General features: G+C 45.4%; 1 protein-coding gene and 1 long non-coding RNA gene across 5 annotated transcripts in view; both read right to left on the bottom strand.

The window, feature by feature from the left end:
- Window positions 1–443: 443 nt before the first annotated feature.
- Window positions 444–7,531, bottom strand: LOC140641074 (uncharacterized). Its single transcript, XR_012037605.1, has 2 exons — window positions 6,997–7,531; window positions 444–608 (listed from the first exon to the last, which is right to left on the bottom strand). It is a non-coding gene; the product is annotated as an uncharacterized lncRNA (long non-coding RNA).
- Window positions 7,532–15,446: 7,915 nt separating this feature from the next.
- Window positions 15,447–16,368, bottom strand: part of RCL1 (RNA terminal phosphate cyclase like 1) — a 60,211-nt gene continuing 59,289 nt past the window's right edge. For all 4 annotated transcript variants that reach the window (XM_072840345.1, XM_072840338.1, XM_072840350.1 and 1 more), the window contains one exon: window positions 15,447–16,224. In XM_072840345.1, the coding sequence (XP_072696446.1) occupies window positions 16,177–16,224 (48 nt within the window). In that variant the 3' untranslated portion in view covers window positions 15,447–16,176. The remainder of the gene's footprint in view (window positions 16,225–16,368) is intronic.

The following is a 16,368-nucleotide window of genomic DNA, read 5'->3' as shown; positions in this document are numbered from 1 at the left end:
TTAGCTCCCTAGTTCTGCCCTCTGTAGCTTCCCCTTTGCCTCTAAAATATAAACTTCCAGGCTATGATAGATCGTGACATTACTGGCCCCAAATGAATCATGGGTCCAGTGAATAGCATCAGTCTCTAGGGCATATCTCCTCCCATACTGAACCGGAGCTTAGTCACGTGACTTGTTTTTGGCCAGTGGACATTAGCAAACAAAAGGCAAGTGGGGACCTGCGAAGTGCTTGAGCATTGCAGTTTTTTCCCTTGGAATACTGCCGCTGCTGTGTGGGGATGTCTGGTCCAGACTCCTGGAGGATGAAAGATCATAGAGAGAGAAGCCCACCTGTCCCTGCCATCCCGCTGAGTCCAGCATGCAGGGGACCTGCCAGCTGAATGCAGCCTCATGACAAAGCCCAGGTGAGACCAACAAAAGAACCACCCAGCCCTGACACAGGATCATAAGAAATAACTGTTGTATAAGCCACAGTCAGGGATGTTTTGTTGTGCAGCAACTGGTAATGGAAATGTATGACCGGTTTGCAAGGCCGTCCTCTGACTCCATCCTGGAAGAGCTCCACCTTAGTCCAGAAGGTCTTTGGTCAACGCTTCACACTGCTCTGCCTGGGTGGACCATGCAAAAAGGAAGACCATGAGCTCTTGAATCTACCTTTTGACGTCTGAGTTTTCTGGGCTGTGTGGCTTTGGAAATTTACTTGACCTTTCCATGCATCAGTTTTCAGCCTTAGGGCAGTGTTTCTCAAAATGCAGTCTACTTGCATCACAACTACCCAGGGTTTTGTTAAAAAGTAGGTTAATCAGCTATTTTTAATAACAGCCACAAACTGAAAACAATGTCACCACCCATCAGCTGGTGAAAGTATATATATATATGTATATATTCATATAATGAAATACCTCCTAGCAATTAAAAAAAAAAAACCAACGCTGTTGATATATTGAGCATGGTTGATTTCTTGCCTGTGGATTTTGAACTGGGCTAGAATGAAAATTAAAAACTGGTAGGTGTAGGGAAACCACTTTCTTCCCACAGGGTAGACTAAGAAGCAAAGAAAGGGGGATTTCACAGAGAGAAGAATGTAGCATCTCAGCAGGAAGAAGCTACCTGGGACCCAATCACTGCAGGTTCCCTCCAGAAGCCCAGCCATAGGCCTGTTTTGCAGTCTGTGAGACACCCCCACATCCTTAAAATAAATTCCCCCTTTTTTCTTTAAACTGACTTGACTTATATAGCAGATGGTAGCCACTATAGGGTCTAACACTGTGTTTCCCCACTCCCTTCTATAGCTTTCTCTGAGAAATCCCTGCCTGCCCCAATTTTCATGAGGTAGGACAACCCACCATGGACACTCCTCCCAAGGGTGAGCACATAATCCAGGCTGGCCGATCAGGGCACCCTATTTCCCTGGCCACAATGACTGGTTTGTGTATGGACACATGACTCAAACAAGGCCAATCAGTGTCTTCTCTAGAATTCATACAAGGAGCTAGAAATTTCTTTTTCTGCTAAGATGGTAAAACACAGACAATGTGAGTTTGGGACACTCAGTCACCATTTTACCCTCTTTGTGAAGAGGGCTTGCTGGGAGGGAGGGGAAGAGAAAGAGAAAGAGACAGAGACAAGACACCTCTGAAGACATGAAGCTTTAGATTCCATCCTGCCTAAAGCCAGATCCATTCCTAGATTGTCTGGTTATGCCAGCCAGTAAATTTCTTTTATTTCTTTGTTCAACCCAGCTGGAATTGGGTTTCCATCCCTTGCAACCAAAATGGCCCTGGCTTATATAAGTTCATTTTCATTACTTGCCACCAAAATCCTCATGATGGAACAATATACACAAATATGGGATTTTATAAAGTCTCAGAGTTTAGACAACTGTAGAATTAACAAGACCACTGTTTTTGCAGCGGCTTCTGAGTAATCCCCATAACTCCTCCAGGTCCACCACCAGGTCCACCTGCTGCAGGTTCTTCAGCCTTTAGTCTTTGTTATGGGTTGAATTGTGTCTCCTCCACTCCAAAAAAGAGATATGTTAAGGTCCTACTCTGTTACCTCAAAACGTAAGCTTATTTGGAAATACAATTATTGAAGACGTAATTGGTTAAGATGAAATAATACCACAGTGGGGTAGGTCCCTCATCCATTATGACTGGTATCCTTACATGAAGACAGAGACCCAGAGACAACACTAAGTGAATTTGGAGGCTGCATCTATAAGTAAGGAATCCTAGGACCACCAGAATAAGGAGAGAGGCACATGGAAGTGATTCATCCCCCCCAGCCCTCAGAAGGGACAAATCTGTTGACACTTTGATTTTGGACTTCTGGGCTCCAGATCTTTGAGTTAAGAAAAAGCCACTCAAACTGTAATACTTTGTTAGGGCAGCCCGAGGCCACTAATACAGTCCCCAAACCATGAGGTGCTGTCTGGGTGATGGCTACAGGTACAGCAGGTGCTGCCCTCACTGCCTGATAGGAGGCTGTCATTTTATCCAGGTCAGAACGACCATCTTTACTTAGACCACCTTCCTACTCCACTACCCCTCTCTGTTTTCTTCCTGCTTTAGGGTAACTGGAGACCTAGATGGTAACTCTGATAGGGTGGCCATAGTTAACCCCAATGGAATTGAGTTCAGAGCCCAGTTTCCAAAACACTCAAACATCTGAGGAAGTAGCATTCACAACTGGCTGCAGGAGATGGAGACAGAACCACATGCCTCGGCAGAACCCACAGCAAGACAGGCGCCCCACCGCTGGTGTTCAAGGCCCTATTCCCAGCTGGTGTCTGGGCAGTGCGTGTGCTAACTGTCCTGGGGAACACAAGACTCTCCTTCTCTTTTCCCAACAGCCAGCCCCACAACCCAATACTAACTCTGGACAGCCAACCCAGGGCACAGGAAAGGGAGAGAGATGGGGGCAAGGGTGCTGGATGAGAAGGGGAGCACACAGAGCCTGGCATCTCTGTCCCAAGGAGAGACCACAGAAGAGGAGACCCCAGCTTGGCTACCTGGTCTCTACAGCAAACTCATAGAAGATGGGGTGGACTTAGCACAAGTGCCAGCTCAGGAAGAAAGCTGACAATGGAGACTCAGCAAGCTGCAAGAGAGATTCAGAAGATGAGCTGGTAATTGCTACTCAAATATTTTCTCCTCCAGAATTTTTCTTCTGAAAAGACCATAATCTCTTTTCTCATTCACCAAGTCCTCACTCCACCTGCTGGGAGGACCTTCTGACCTGGATGCTCCTGACCCTCCAGCTAATTGTGAGAGGAGCTGCTGAGCATTTTCAGGCTCTGTCCAACGGTTGGGGAGGAGAGCGGATGGGGAGCCACATTCCTACAGTAAAGCAGTAACCTAGAGAGCAACAAGGAGGGAGTTGTGGGTTTAGGAGGAAAATAAATCTCCTAGGAGATGTCAGATACTTGGTTCCCATGTATCTGAAATGGCTCCATTAAATTGGCATTTATTGATTTAATGTTCAAGCGAGATTGGTGCCAAGGAGTAAAGCAAACTGTCCTGATCCTGTAGTCCACACAGGTTTTAGTGACCAAAACCCCACAGGCAAGTGAGAGGAGGAGGTCAGGATTCTCTATATGATGCAAGCCTCCCTGAGGCACCATGGGTGACCTCGCCTCGCCCCTTGCCGTGCCTCAGTGTTCGTCCAAGCCCCTCTTCTTCACTTACCTCAAGCCCAATCTGAGCTTTCAATATCTAGAAATCTCTGCATATCTGAATATAGGGAAGATGTGGAATAGAATCATACCACATCAAACCTCCCCAGCTTGAGAAAGGTTGGTATACCCAAGGCCACCAAAGACAGTTCTTCAGTGGAGATTGTCAAGGAGGAGAGAAATAAAATTCTGGGTTTGGGGTTGTTGGTTTTGTTGTTTTTTCTTCTCTCTCTCTCTCTCTCTCTCTCTCTGTCAATTGCTTTCAGCTTTAGATATAGCACTTAAAAATGTGTCAAACCTTGAGACTGGAATTATCCTTAAGGACAGCCCACTAACACACCATACCATATATGCCCAACACTGCTGCAGGCCCAGTGGAAAATTCAGTCAAAAGACCTCAGGGGAACACACAGTTCTTCCCCAGATGCTTTGTCCCCAACTTCTTCCATACCCCTGCGACCCATTCCTGTCCCTCTGGGCATCTCCTTCTAGTGCCCATCCCTTGACGGTTTAGTCTCTTCTTACTCCAGGTATATCTCTTTTGCACTTTTCTAAAGGAAATAGGAAAGAAAAAAAAAAAAAAAAGACTCCATTTTATCTCCCTCACTATCTTTCTTTCCTGCAGATTCTGTAAGAAAAAACTCAGTGGCCCAGAACCATCAGTGTCGTTAGTGGACCAGAACCACAGCATCCAGGTAGGAACAATTCAAAGTATACAATCCATGGCCATGGACAGTCTGGCCATTATAGATTTCACTTAGCGCAAGAGAAAAAGAAAAAACAAAGTTATGGTGGGGCTAGACCCAGCCTCTTCAAGGAAGCAATCAGCAGAGGGAGAGAAAAGCAAGAAGGGGAATTCCAAGTACAACTGGGGCCAACAGACATGCTTAAGTCAGTGGAGGCAAGGGCATCCCTGCTTATCTAAATGAATAGCATTTTCTTCCAAATAATCACCTGGGAAAGTGTATCCTTATTTCAACAGAGAAACTTTGTTTTGTAATAAATATTCAGGAAGCTCTATGTTGCCTTTAGAATTTAAACTTATTATTCTAGATGTTTTCAGCAACCACAAATCCTTTCAGGACATATTTGATGACAGAAATGAGTCTAAAGTAATTTGGAGTAAAGCCTAATTAATAAGCTGGGCAATTACCTTTTAGGTCAACATCTAGGTGTGGCTGGTTTAGTGATTAGTTTTCTCTTGTGCTCTACAAAATCGCCCAGAAAGGAGGCCAGGCTGGTCAGGCAGTGATCATTGTGCCCGCCAGTCAATGGGGTCTTGACAGTGTTAGATCCAACATACTAAGCACCATTGAGTAGATAGGGTCAGTGCCACTGGAAGAAAAAGTCCTTATCCTCTGAAGACCTTTACTTTTCTGGTGTGTGGCAGCCTTGTGTTTGGGTCCTGAGTATTTTCTCCAACCCTCATCTCCCTCCCTTCCCCATCAGAGGTACTTTCCCAGTCTTCCTCAAACCTTGGGATCAAGGCCAAGAGGAATCCCCCCCACAACCCCCTGCACCTCAGAGCACCCCTCCCCCTTAAACCACCCTTAAACCACTCCAACAACAGAAAATAGATAAAGCACAAAGTGACCATCTCCTCCCCAATTTCATATGCCTAGGCACGCTACTCCTGTTAACAGCCTAGTATTTCCTTCTAGACGGTTTCTCTTTGGGGACTCTAAAGCATGCTCTTTTACCTGAAACAATATACCTGTCTGAAATACTAGATAGAGTCCATTGCAGTAGCTACACTGGCACACCTCCGCAGAGCCTTGGGCAGGTTGTGAATGCCTCGGGCCAAACTGCCTTAAATCTGAAGTCTGAAGATCTCTTGGTTCAGCTACAACCCATACCAATCTCAGTCCCAGTGGGACCCAGGTGGGCTGTGGGACAAGCAAAGGCGTGCTGCTGAGCCTGCTCAAGAGCCAAGTGACAGGGTCAGCAGTGCTTGCTGGCCTCAACAGCCAGCAGTGTAGGGCCAGGTTCTGATCTGAACTTGGTCCTGGGCTGAGTCTGTTTACTCTCCTACCTATGAAGACAGAGTTGGAGTAAGAGGAGTCAGTTGGGAAGGTGCCCAGGGAACCAATTTATAACTTAATGAAAGAGTGAAAACTGTATTGATCAGCACTCTGCTCAGGGAGTGGCCTGAATGTTGTTTAAAGCAAGATTTTGATTAATTATATAGGGTGCTAGGGGGACATAACATTTGTAGAGTACATATCTGCTGGCTTGGTCTGCCCAGCATTCATTTCCTTGTCTTGGCATAAGAAATCATAGTTTCCATGGGGAACCACCTCCTCACTTTCAGGGCATGTGGTTTGGGAATGGGACTCCTCCAGGCTCTCAGTGTGACCCAAGCATGGCCAATCACAGCAACCAATAGCTTTGGTTACAGTAAGTGATTACTGGTTGGGCAAATGACCAAAGTCAATTCCATGATGCTGAACTCTTTGCGGATACTTTTGAGAACTATAAGACTCTTTCTATTGGGGTGGCCAAGAACTGACAGCCTCTTGCCACCATCAGTCGGGAGATTGTGCCAGGGAGCAGGGTAGGAGAAGGACCAGAGATATAGGACAAAAATTATGAGTCTTGATGACATTGGGTAAGCCTCAGGACCCAGCTAGGCTCAAAGTGAGATGCGGCCCTGGGTTTTTCCTTTAAATGAGTCAATACATTCCCATTTTTGTGTAAGCTGGGCAACTACCTTTTAGGTCAACATCTAGGTGTGGCTGGTTTAGTGATTAGTTTTCTCTTGTGCTCTACAAAATCACCCAGAAAGGAGGAGTACCTCATGTTTTCAGGTACTTTCACTCAGGAAACACAAAACATCCTGGTTTAGTATGACTTCCTAAGTATACTTCCTAAAGAGGATGAAGCTGGGCTTTAGTTCCACTGAGAAGATGTGGAAATCTGGGGTGCTCCTTTTCAACCCTCCCCTCACGAAGGTTCATCTGCTCATCTCTAAATAAACACTAAACAAATACTTGAATAATACCCATTTGAAAGAGTGGTAAGGTATGGTCTGCTAAAAAAATAAAAAAATAATAAAAAAAAAAAAAGGGTATGGTCTGCTAGAGATACTCCTATCATGGTTCTGACCTAGGAACTACATGCTCCATCTCTCTACTCACTGTGTGGCCCCGAGGACATCCCACAGCTTCTGTAGGTCTGAACATAAGTCCTGAATGTAAGTTTGGAGAAGTGTTTGGAAATTACTATGGCAACAATTTTGAATCAAGGCATATCTGAAAACCTGCCACCTTGAAAGGCTGAGGCTTTGTGGAGGAAAACATCTTGAGGGAAGAAAGTAGCACCTGATTTCACAGCGAGGAAGCTGAGCTTGGACAACATTTCAGCACCAATAGATCAGTAATGCCAAATGGAACTTCATCTGTTTGAACGACAACTGAAAATGGCCCAATAACTGAACTGACCTCTAGTCTGCCCCTTCTCTCTCTCTTCACCTACCCTGACACAAGCAAACATTCCAGAACATTCCAGAATGTTCACATGACCAAAGTAGATAACCAATGGGAGACCAATACTGGGGAGAACATAATTGCACAATTTAACAGTCATTCCAGCCTTTTCAAGAAAACATGGGAACCTCAGCTCTTTTAAACATCTAACATTTTCCCATATCTGTTTATCCACAGTAGAATCTGCTGGTTGAGAAGGTTTTCAATGGAACAAGAATGAATTCAGTGGGGACCACCTGGGTGGCTCAGTTGGTTGAATATAGGACTCTCGGTTTGGGCTCAGATCATGATCCCTGGGTCCTGGGATGGGGCCCCGAGTCGGACTCACGAGGAGTAGGTCTGCTGGGGATTCTCTCTCCCTTTCTGGCTCTTACTGCTTGTGCGAATGTGCATGCACACTCTCTCTCTTTAAAAATGAGTAATTAAATCTTTAAAAAAAAGAATGAATTCAGTAATGCTTTACACAATGAATTTATATATTATTCATAATAGCAATAGCACTTAACATTTGGAAAGAGAGTTGCACAAGACTGTGCCAGTCGTATTATGGATTCAGTGTTCATGGTCCTCTTGGGGCCAAGGATTCCTGGTACATGGGTAAGACAAGCAGGACAGTCCCTGAGGCTGCCCATCCACTGCTCTTCTTCCAGCAGCCCCCCTTGTTTTGTCAAAGGTGTTTTCTTGGTATTGTTAACAAAGGCGCTCACCACACACTCCTTTGGTCTGAGGTTAGGCTGTCCTCCCCTTTGCGCTCCTTGTTCTTCAGGGAGGTGGATAGGAAGTTCAAGCCATCTTCCCTATCTCCTACACTGGGTTGAACTCAGGGCTCTGATTGAAGCTCTACTGCTCCTTCACCTTCTAAACTCCCAAGACAAAAATCAGGACTGCAAACGACACCCACTCAGGTTGTTGGGGGTTGCAAAAGTTTATGGTTGATGTACATGATCAACTACTTTAAAAAGCACCCATGTAAGTCCTACATTTTAGAGAAGACTCTCAGATAACACCCAGGCAGGCTGTCTCCTGGAGAGCCCATTAGCATCAAGCAAGGCTAGCAGGGGCTTATTTTAAGTGCAAGAGTCTCCTTGTATTTTTTTCTTTCTATTGAAGAGTTTCCTTTTTAAAAAAATTATTTTAAAAAAAGATTTTATTCATTTATTCATGAGAGAGAGAGAGGCAGGGACACCAGCAGAGGGAGAAGCAGGCTCCATGCAAGGAGCCCAATATGGGACTCGATCCTGGGTCTCCAGGATTACGCCCTGGGCTGAAGGCAGGTGCCAAACCACTGAGCCACCCAGGGATTCCCCCAAGAGTTTCCTTTTAAAAGCCCAAGCCTTCTCCCCATTCCTAGATCCACTGCCTCAAAAACTCTATCTTCACATCTGCTAGTAGGTGATGTCCCCATAAGAGTTCTTTAAAAATCCAGATGTTTGAGGGCTCAGGCTAGCTTAAGGCTATGGTCAACAGTTTCTCCATGGTGCCGCCTCCCTGACCCATTACCAAGACTTGGGCTAATCAGCCACAAGGCTCCGGCACTCTCCCTGCACCCCCAGTCAATAGAATTTTTACACACATCTCTGACCTCTTAAGAGCTCAAATGAGCTCTACTGCCATGCTCTGAACCAAGAAGTAAAGAATAGTCAATGTGATACTCAAGAAACCAGGGGCACAGTAACTATGTGACGGGGAAAAAAATCCCAGCCTATTCTCAAGCCTGACCCTTCTATATCTTTGAAGCCCAGATAAGAAGAAAAGATAATATGGGAATGGGTGGGGTTGGCAGCTGCTGCTCTGAAGCTCCTGTGCATGGCTGATTGATGCAGTAAGCATGGTGCAAGGGTTAGACAGGACTCTGGATTTCCCACTAGGTTCCCAAAACTGCTCAGCTTCTCACAAATATTCCAATCAAGAATGGAAGAATGTATCTTTTCCTAAAAGATATCCTACTAGACCAGGAACAGCCAGTGTGATCTGCAGAATAAAAGTATTATGTGTAATTTTCTTTCTTTTTTTCTGACAGATATGGAGAGTCTCATGGTCAAGTCAGCTTGAAAAGTGGTAGGTTTTGTTTTTTTTTTTTTTTAAGATTTTATTTATTTATTTGGGGTTTTTAAAAAGATTTTGTTTGTTTGTTTGTTTGTTTGTTTGTTTGTTTGTTTGAGAGAGAGCACGAAAGAGTGGGAGCAGCAGAGGGAGGAGAAGCAGGCTCCCCTCTGAGCCGGGAGCCTGATGCAGGGCCAATCCTAGGACCCTGAGATCATGACCTGAGCTGAAAGCAGACGTTTAAATAACGGAGCCAGATGCTCCCAAAAGTGGTAGGTTTAACAAAGACAGTTTCAACCTCATGATTTAGCAGAGCCTTTGTTAAATTAATGTACATTGTGATGCTCCAAACCTGGGCCGGAGATTACAGTGCTGTCTACATCTCTAATAATCCTTCCCAGGGGAAGCATCCCATGATGCTACTGTACTGTGGAGCATGCTCTATAAAGTGCTACAGTGGACCAGATCTGGTCAATCAAAGCATTCTGGAGTCAGCAGAGGGAGACACAACTCTGGGTTTTGTTTTGTTTTGTTTTTTTAAGTACTGGGCAGAGACAGTCTCTCTGTCCACCAGGGTTGCTGAGAGAATAAAATATTCAGGAGAAGGAAGACAACACCCAAGAAAACAGCTCTGAGATGGGAGAGGGCTGAATAATAATGACATCATAGTTTCTTGGGTGGGTCTGGTGTGAGCAGTACTCTCGGATCCAACAGCTGAGTCAGAGCCCACCTTTCCAGTTCACCCTGACTGGACAGATGCTGGCACTCCACCCTGGAACAAAGCGAACTTCATGGAGATGCCTGCAGGCCCTCTTTTTTACTTCAAAATTTGTCATAAGCAGTTTGACTCCCAGCCACATGCAGGTGCCCTATCTCATCTCTGGCCTTCTGGCTAAGCACATCCATGTACTAGATGTTGAAGATAAGCCCTGTGATTCAGGCTGATGTTAACCTGTTATGTTGAAGCGTGCTTTGAATCTTCACCAGGGAGCAAACAGCAAGAAAGAATCCTAAGCATTTAGCACATAACCCTTATGTTGACAAAACCCTCTCGATACCAGGAGAGATGTCTGACAATTCCCATTCTGCAGATGAGGAAATGAGCTTCAGGCGCACAACCTGTTCACTGCCACACACAAGCTGACACAGCTAGAGTTCACGCAGGGCTCATTCCTACTTCTGTGCTATTTGTCCAACACTCTACTGAAACTTGAGAAACCAAAAGCTTTCCTCAGAAATTATTGAATCGAACTTTTTAAAAACTAAAGCCTTTCAAAAAGGACTTTAAAATCACAGCCATATCAAAACTTAAAAGACAAACTCATTCTAGCCCATCACAGGTCGACAGGAAGGACAATTCAGGAGTAACTGACCAAGTGTGGGGAGTGTCAAGACAGGTGGCTGGGGGAGCATCCTGGGGCAGGGACACCCTCAGGAATTGCTGAGATTTTCAGGTGCAAGAGGTGGCTCCGTGACAGGGAGGGCTCACACAATTTTTTACTTTTTAGGCCTCTTAGGACAGCATTATCAAACCACACATATTAAAAGGTAGCCATATCTGGGATGCCTGGGTGGCTCAGTGGTTGAGCATTTGCCTTCAGCTCAGGTCATGATCCCGGGGACCTGAGATCAAGTCCCGGTAACGACTCCCCACATGCTTCTCCCTTTGCCTCTGTCTCTCATGAATAAATAAATAAAATCCTTAAAAAAAAAAAAAAAAAAAAAAAGGTAGCCATATCCTAAATTTCTAAAGCTTTTTATAATTCTTTTAAATTACTTGGTAGGGGGACGAGTAGCAATTCACTTAACAGATGATTAGTTACGGTTCCTTGGCAGCCACCTGGGCTCAGAAATGCTTGGAAGAAACTCTCACCTATGTTGTTCTCAATATTTTAACAATTTTTTTTTTAATTTTTATTTATTTGTGATAGTCATAGAGAGAGAGAGAGAATGAGGCAGAGACACAGGCAGAGGGAGAAGCAGGCTCCATGCACCGGGAGCCTGACGTGGGATTCGATCCCGGGTCTCCAGGATTGCGCCCTGGGCCAAAGGCAGGCGCCAAACCGCTGCGCCACCCAGGGATCCCTCAATATTTTAACAATTAAGCCAGGAAATGTTTCATTTTGTGGATATTCAATAATTTTTGCTCTTTTCCTTACATAATTTGGAGCCAGTATTTTTTTTTCCTGGTATTTTGCAAACCTTTCCATTGGTTCTTCAAAGCTTACAGATCTTAGGCAAGAGGACTTTAACTGCCTAACAGGTAAAATGGCAGGAAGGTCAAAAGAGCATGAAACTGAGAGAAGAGTATGCAGATGATCCAGAACCAAGTGAACTCAGTATTTAAGACAGCCTGAGGGAAGCTGTCCCAATGTGAGGTTGGATCCCTCCATGCAGCACTGCAGGCACCATTTGAAAATATACAGTCCCCACCAATGTCTTTCCTTAAAGACTATGAAGAGCTTCAGGGATGTCCTACCATCCCCCCTTCCTTTGGGGCATCATGTGCTCCCAAGACTAGTTCCCCAAATGGACGCCAGGGAGACCAGTCGTGGTGCCAACCATTCTCATGGCTGTGGTGACAGGGTATTTATTCAAGGAGTAGACACACAAAGTTGTCACATGTATCCTTACTGGGCTGGTTCCTTATCCTTTGTCTTTGAGCTGACCTCTGATTTCTACAAACTCACCCACCTTCATAGGTTTGAATACAGCATTTCCCAAACTGTAGCAGAAACTATTAACAAAATAGCCAATCTGAATATTTTGGGGTGCAAGGCTCTTTAGAAGGTTGGGAATGGGAAGGAAACAGAGTGTCCTGAGACCTTAGAGAAAATACCTTGATATTTATAAAACAAAAACAACACAACTAACCTACCTGCTGCCCCAAATAAATATATATGATGGGGGTGGGGGTTGGTGCAACAAGTAGGCAATGGTATCTTTCTGATTTTTTTCCTGCACCATTTCACACATTGACCTCAATTTCACAGAGGAAACCCAAGTGTGGGGAGGTAAGTTATATAATGTCATAACAGCTGCCAAGCTGAACCAGAAAGCAAGCCTCGCCACCTAACTCCTGAGATTACCATCACCTCCCCTGCAGACCCAACAGAAGGGTCTCAGCAGACCAGGATCCACATCCAAAACCACCAGCATCAGAAGGACAAGGCAAAGAGGGAGTGGCCCATCTGCCAAAACTCAGACCTGGGTCAACAGGGCTGACTCAGACACTGTGCTCAGGCTTGGGGTTATGTTATCTGATAGGTATGGGCCAAATATGATGAGGGATTAGCGCAGCCCCAGACCCAGGCAGTCTCAGACGAAATGAAAGCTTTTATTTGCTTGAGTAAAGGAGTGATGTAGCTTGGCCTCTGTAAGATGCCAAACACTGATAAATTATCCCACTTCAATGGCCTCTTAGACCTAGCCAACTGGATGGAGTCCAAAAAGACCCAGCTTGCCTACTGACATTCCCATTGACCATTAGTCCTTCTGAAGAACAGGCTAGGGGTCGTCTGACCATGGATACTCTGAGCACAAGCGGCTTCTCATCCACCCTGGAGTCAAGGGAGGAACAATCGAGATCTGTGTGGGGAGTCCTGCCTGTGATGCTCTTTCCCAATTCATCACAGACTGGCTAATATTGCCCACACTGGTACATCCACAGGTCTCCAACAAAGTACCAACAGGCAAAGTCAATGGAACCCTTCACTTTAATCCTCACACCATGAAAAAGCCCCCAGTAAATCCATTTCAGCAGCCCACTTTGGTCTCCTACCCCACCCAGCTGAGTCCCACCCCCACCTTGGACATGGCCAACCCCATGAAAATTCCTTATTTCCCTGATGTTTCCTTTTCTCCATCTACCTTTAATCTTATCCACTTCTCCCACTCCATCCTGCCTACTTCTTTCCCTGCCATTAGCGCTACTCAGCATAAAACTGCTGGCATGGGCCTCACTGAGGAGGACCTCAAAACAAAAAACCTAGCAGGAAATGGCTGCCTCAGTGGGGTCTTGTTGTGCAGTGACAGTGAAAAGACAGGCACCATGATGCAACTTAAGCTTTTGCGTTCCTGTTGGGTTTGTAATCAGGGATGTCCTTCACCACTTTTTATCAGAAAAGATTAAAAAACAACCAAACCATGAGGTTTAGTTGACCTATGAAGGCAATCTGGATTTCTGCAGAGCCTCCTGTCACTCTTTCCCCATCACTATGGTATGCTGCAATATCCTGGCTTCTTCCCACCCCTTATCAACTGCCTTGATGAATATGGTAAAGTAATTATGATAAAGGAGCCTAGCTGGTCTTGACACAGAAAGACAGAAGCAGGTAGATGACATAAAGGCAAAAGCAGGAGCGAATCTAAGAATAAGGCAGAAACTGGAAGGGCTGAATGTCAAAGACAGACCAGCCACCTGAATAGGATGGCTTCCACCCAGTGAATGATACTGCTTCTCTTGGGCATTTGAAAAGGGGCTGGGAGCAGGCTGTATAAATATTACATTTCTCCTCCTTTGGCAATGTCATCACCACTACCAGATACTCCTATTGCAGAAGCAGCTACGCCAGGAGGGCTGGAAATACCAGGCCCTTCTGAGTTCACAGCAGAGAGCAGTACACACCCCTTGTACTACTTGCAATGATCTGACTGGGGTCCATATGCCACTGGAAACTGACCAACAATACTATTTGCAGAGCTTGCTAGAAGAGAAGGGCCCTGTCATATCCAACATAGCCCCCTTAGTTCTAAATTTAATCATGGGCAGATTTGGGTTCAAACATGAGCAGCGGTAAATATGATTGCAGCATATGTGGCAGGCAGAATTTTCCAGTGGCCATTGATGCACCACTGCTGGCTTGAAGACAGAAGGAACCAAGATGAAAGGAATGCAGGCAACCCCCAGCTGACAGCCAGAAACAGGAATTCCAGTCCTAAGACCCACATTCTGCCAACAACCCAAGTGAGCTGGAGGCTCATTCTTTGCCAGGGCCCAGCCCAGCTGACACCCTGACATCAGCCTTGTGAGACTCTAAGCAGAGTATCCAACCAGGCCCCCCAGGACCTCCAACCTAGGGAACTGTGAGATCATAAATGGGTACTGTCCTCAGCTGCTAAATTTGTGTTCATTTCTTATGCGTAACACAAAACTGAAGTAAAGCACTCAGTAGGTGGAGTGCCATGATTCATAATGGCCTGGCTCTCTGCAATGATGGCCTTACATTTCCATATCCTCCCACACCCCCAGTCAGGAGAGCACAGACTTCCTCTGGTCCCCTTTCCCCAAAAAAGAAAAGGATACAAAGAAGATTAGGGAGGCAAACACCTTTTCTACAAGGAATACCATTTGGAACCCTTGTAGAAAGAATTAGATCAGGGCACCTGGGTGGCTCAGTTGGATAGGCATCTGCCTTTGAGTGAGGTCATGGTCTTGGGGTCCTGGGATCGAGCCCCATGTCACACTCCCTGCTCAGTGGGGAGTCTGCTTCTCTCTATCCCTCCGCCGCTCCCTCCACTGTGTTCTCTGCTATTTTGTGCCCTCTCTCTCAAATAAATATTCACAAAAAAATAAAAGAAACAACTAGATCTTCTCCTTCCTGTCAACCACAGCCCCATACACACAGCAAATATAGACTCTGCTAGTTGTCAGGGGCAACCCACCATGGGCCAAGTGTTCCTGCATGTTCTTGCTCAAGAGGCTTTTCCCTGGGCCCTTTCTTTCTCCTAACGGTGTTCACAGCAAGCGGTCCTGAGGGATGCAGTAATGCCTCCATCTGGAACCAAGAGCAGGCTTGCTGGAAGAGGTGGAATCCCCAAGCATGCAGACTCCTTGGCTGTGATGCAAACCCATTGCACACTCAGCATCTGCCTGGGCCACCCCCTCCCCACCCCACGTCACCACTGTGGGGCTTGGGGGACAGGGTAAACCTGATACAAACATGAAGCTCATGCTGCTTGCTGTGCTCCGGGTAACAAAGTGTCTCTGACCCAAGATCTGCAGGTCTTCCACTAGCATCCACGGAACAGCAATAATCTGACTGAGTAGCTGGCAAGTAGGGTCAAATTCCAGACTCTGACACTATTACATGCAGGACTTTAAACCAGGAGATCTAATGTCTTCACATTATAAATTTCAAAGGAATAAAATACCCTTTCTGAATTTTCTTAAGAATATAGTAAAATCTATATCGCAGAGCTATCATGAAGATAAAATAAGACAATGTATTGCACACTTTAGATATAGAAAATATCCCATAACTTTAATTGACCCTTGCCCTCCCCAGGCACACACGGCCCCATAGATTCATACAGTGAATCAGACAGGGAGCGGCACCCACATCCAAGATGTCAGTCCATTCAGAAGATGAGGGACAAATTAGTTCCATATCCCATTCTGGCGAGTGCATAGCTGTGCCCTCCACTTGTTATCTCATTTAATCCCCATACAGAAACCGAGGCTCAAAGTGGTCAGTCCTTACAGGAAGAACAGCAAGAGACTCCATAGGTCTGGAAAACAGCCAACAACAGAAGCTCAGGGATGAAGACCGGGGAGGCACTGCTGAAATGCAGGTGTGAGGTTGTTCTGAAGGCACACTCTTCATCCAAGTGAGCCAAGGGAGGGAGTGCTCGTCATGGGCTTCCTGAGGAAAGTCAGCGCCACCGCAGAAAAGGCTAGAAACCACATGATACAGAGATGTCTTTTTTTTTAAATATTCTGATTTTTTTTTTTTTTTAAAACAGAGAATTAACAAATCCTTAATATAAGAGCATATCCTGTCCTGGATGAATCTGGGCTTGATCTCTTTGGGTGTCCATGGCAACTTCTGCTTTGTTTGTAGGCGCTGGGACCTTATCAGGTAAGAGTATCACTTGAGAGTCTTGCTAAGGTTGGAGAAACCGACACCAACACAGGTCATCAGCACTTTATCCCCACCCTTGAGTTCTTCGCCACATGGCTTGGTTTCAATTTTAAACATAATCTGGAAAAAGCTCTTCAAATGTCGCAAAAACTCTATCCTAAAAAGGAAAACAACAACAACAAGGAAGGAATGAAAAAGGAATTCTCTTTTCAAAAAAAGTTCTCCTTCCCCCACCTAGAACCCAAGCCTTCACTTCCACAGATCAAGAATATCTGAAATTAAGAACTTCTTATTAAGGCTC

This window comes from Canis lupus, chromosome 1 (genome assembly GCF_048164855.1).
Source record: "Canis lupus baileyi chromosome 1, mCanLup2.hap1, whole genome shotgun sequence".
NCBI lineage: Eukaryota > Metazoa > Chordata > Mammalia > Carnivora > Canidae > Canis > Canis lupus.
Note: the sequence above shows the minus strand (reverse complement) of the source record. Positions and strands in the feature narration are given on the sequence as shown.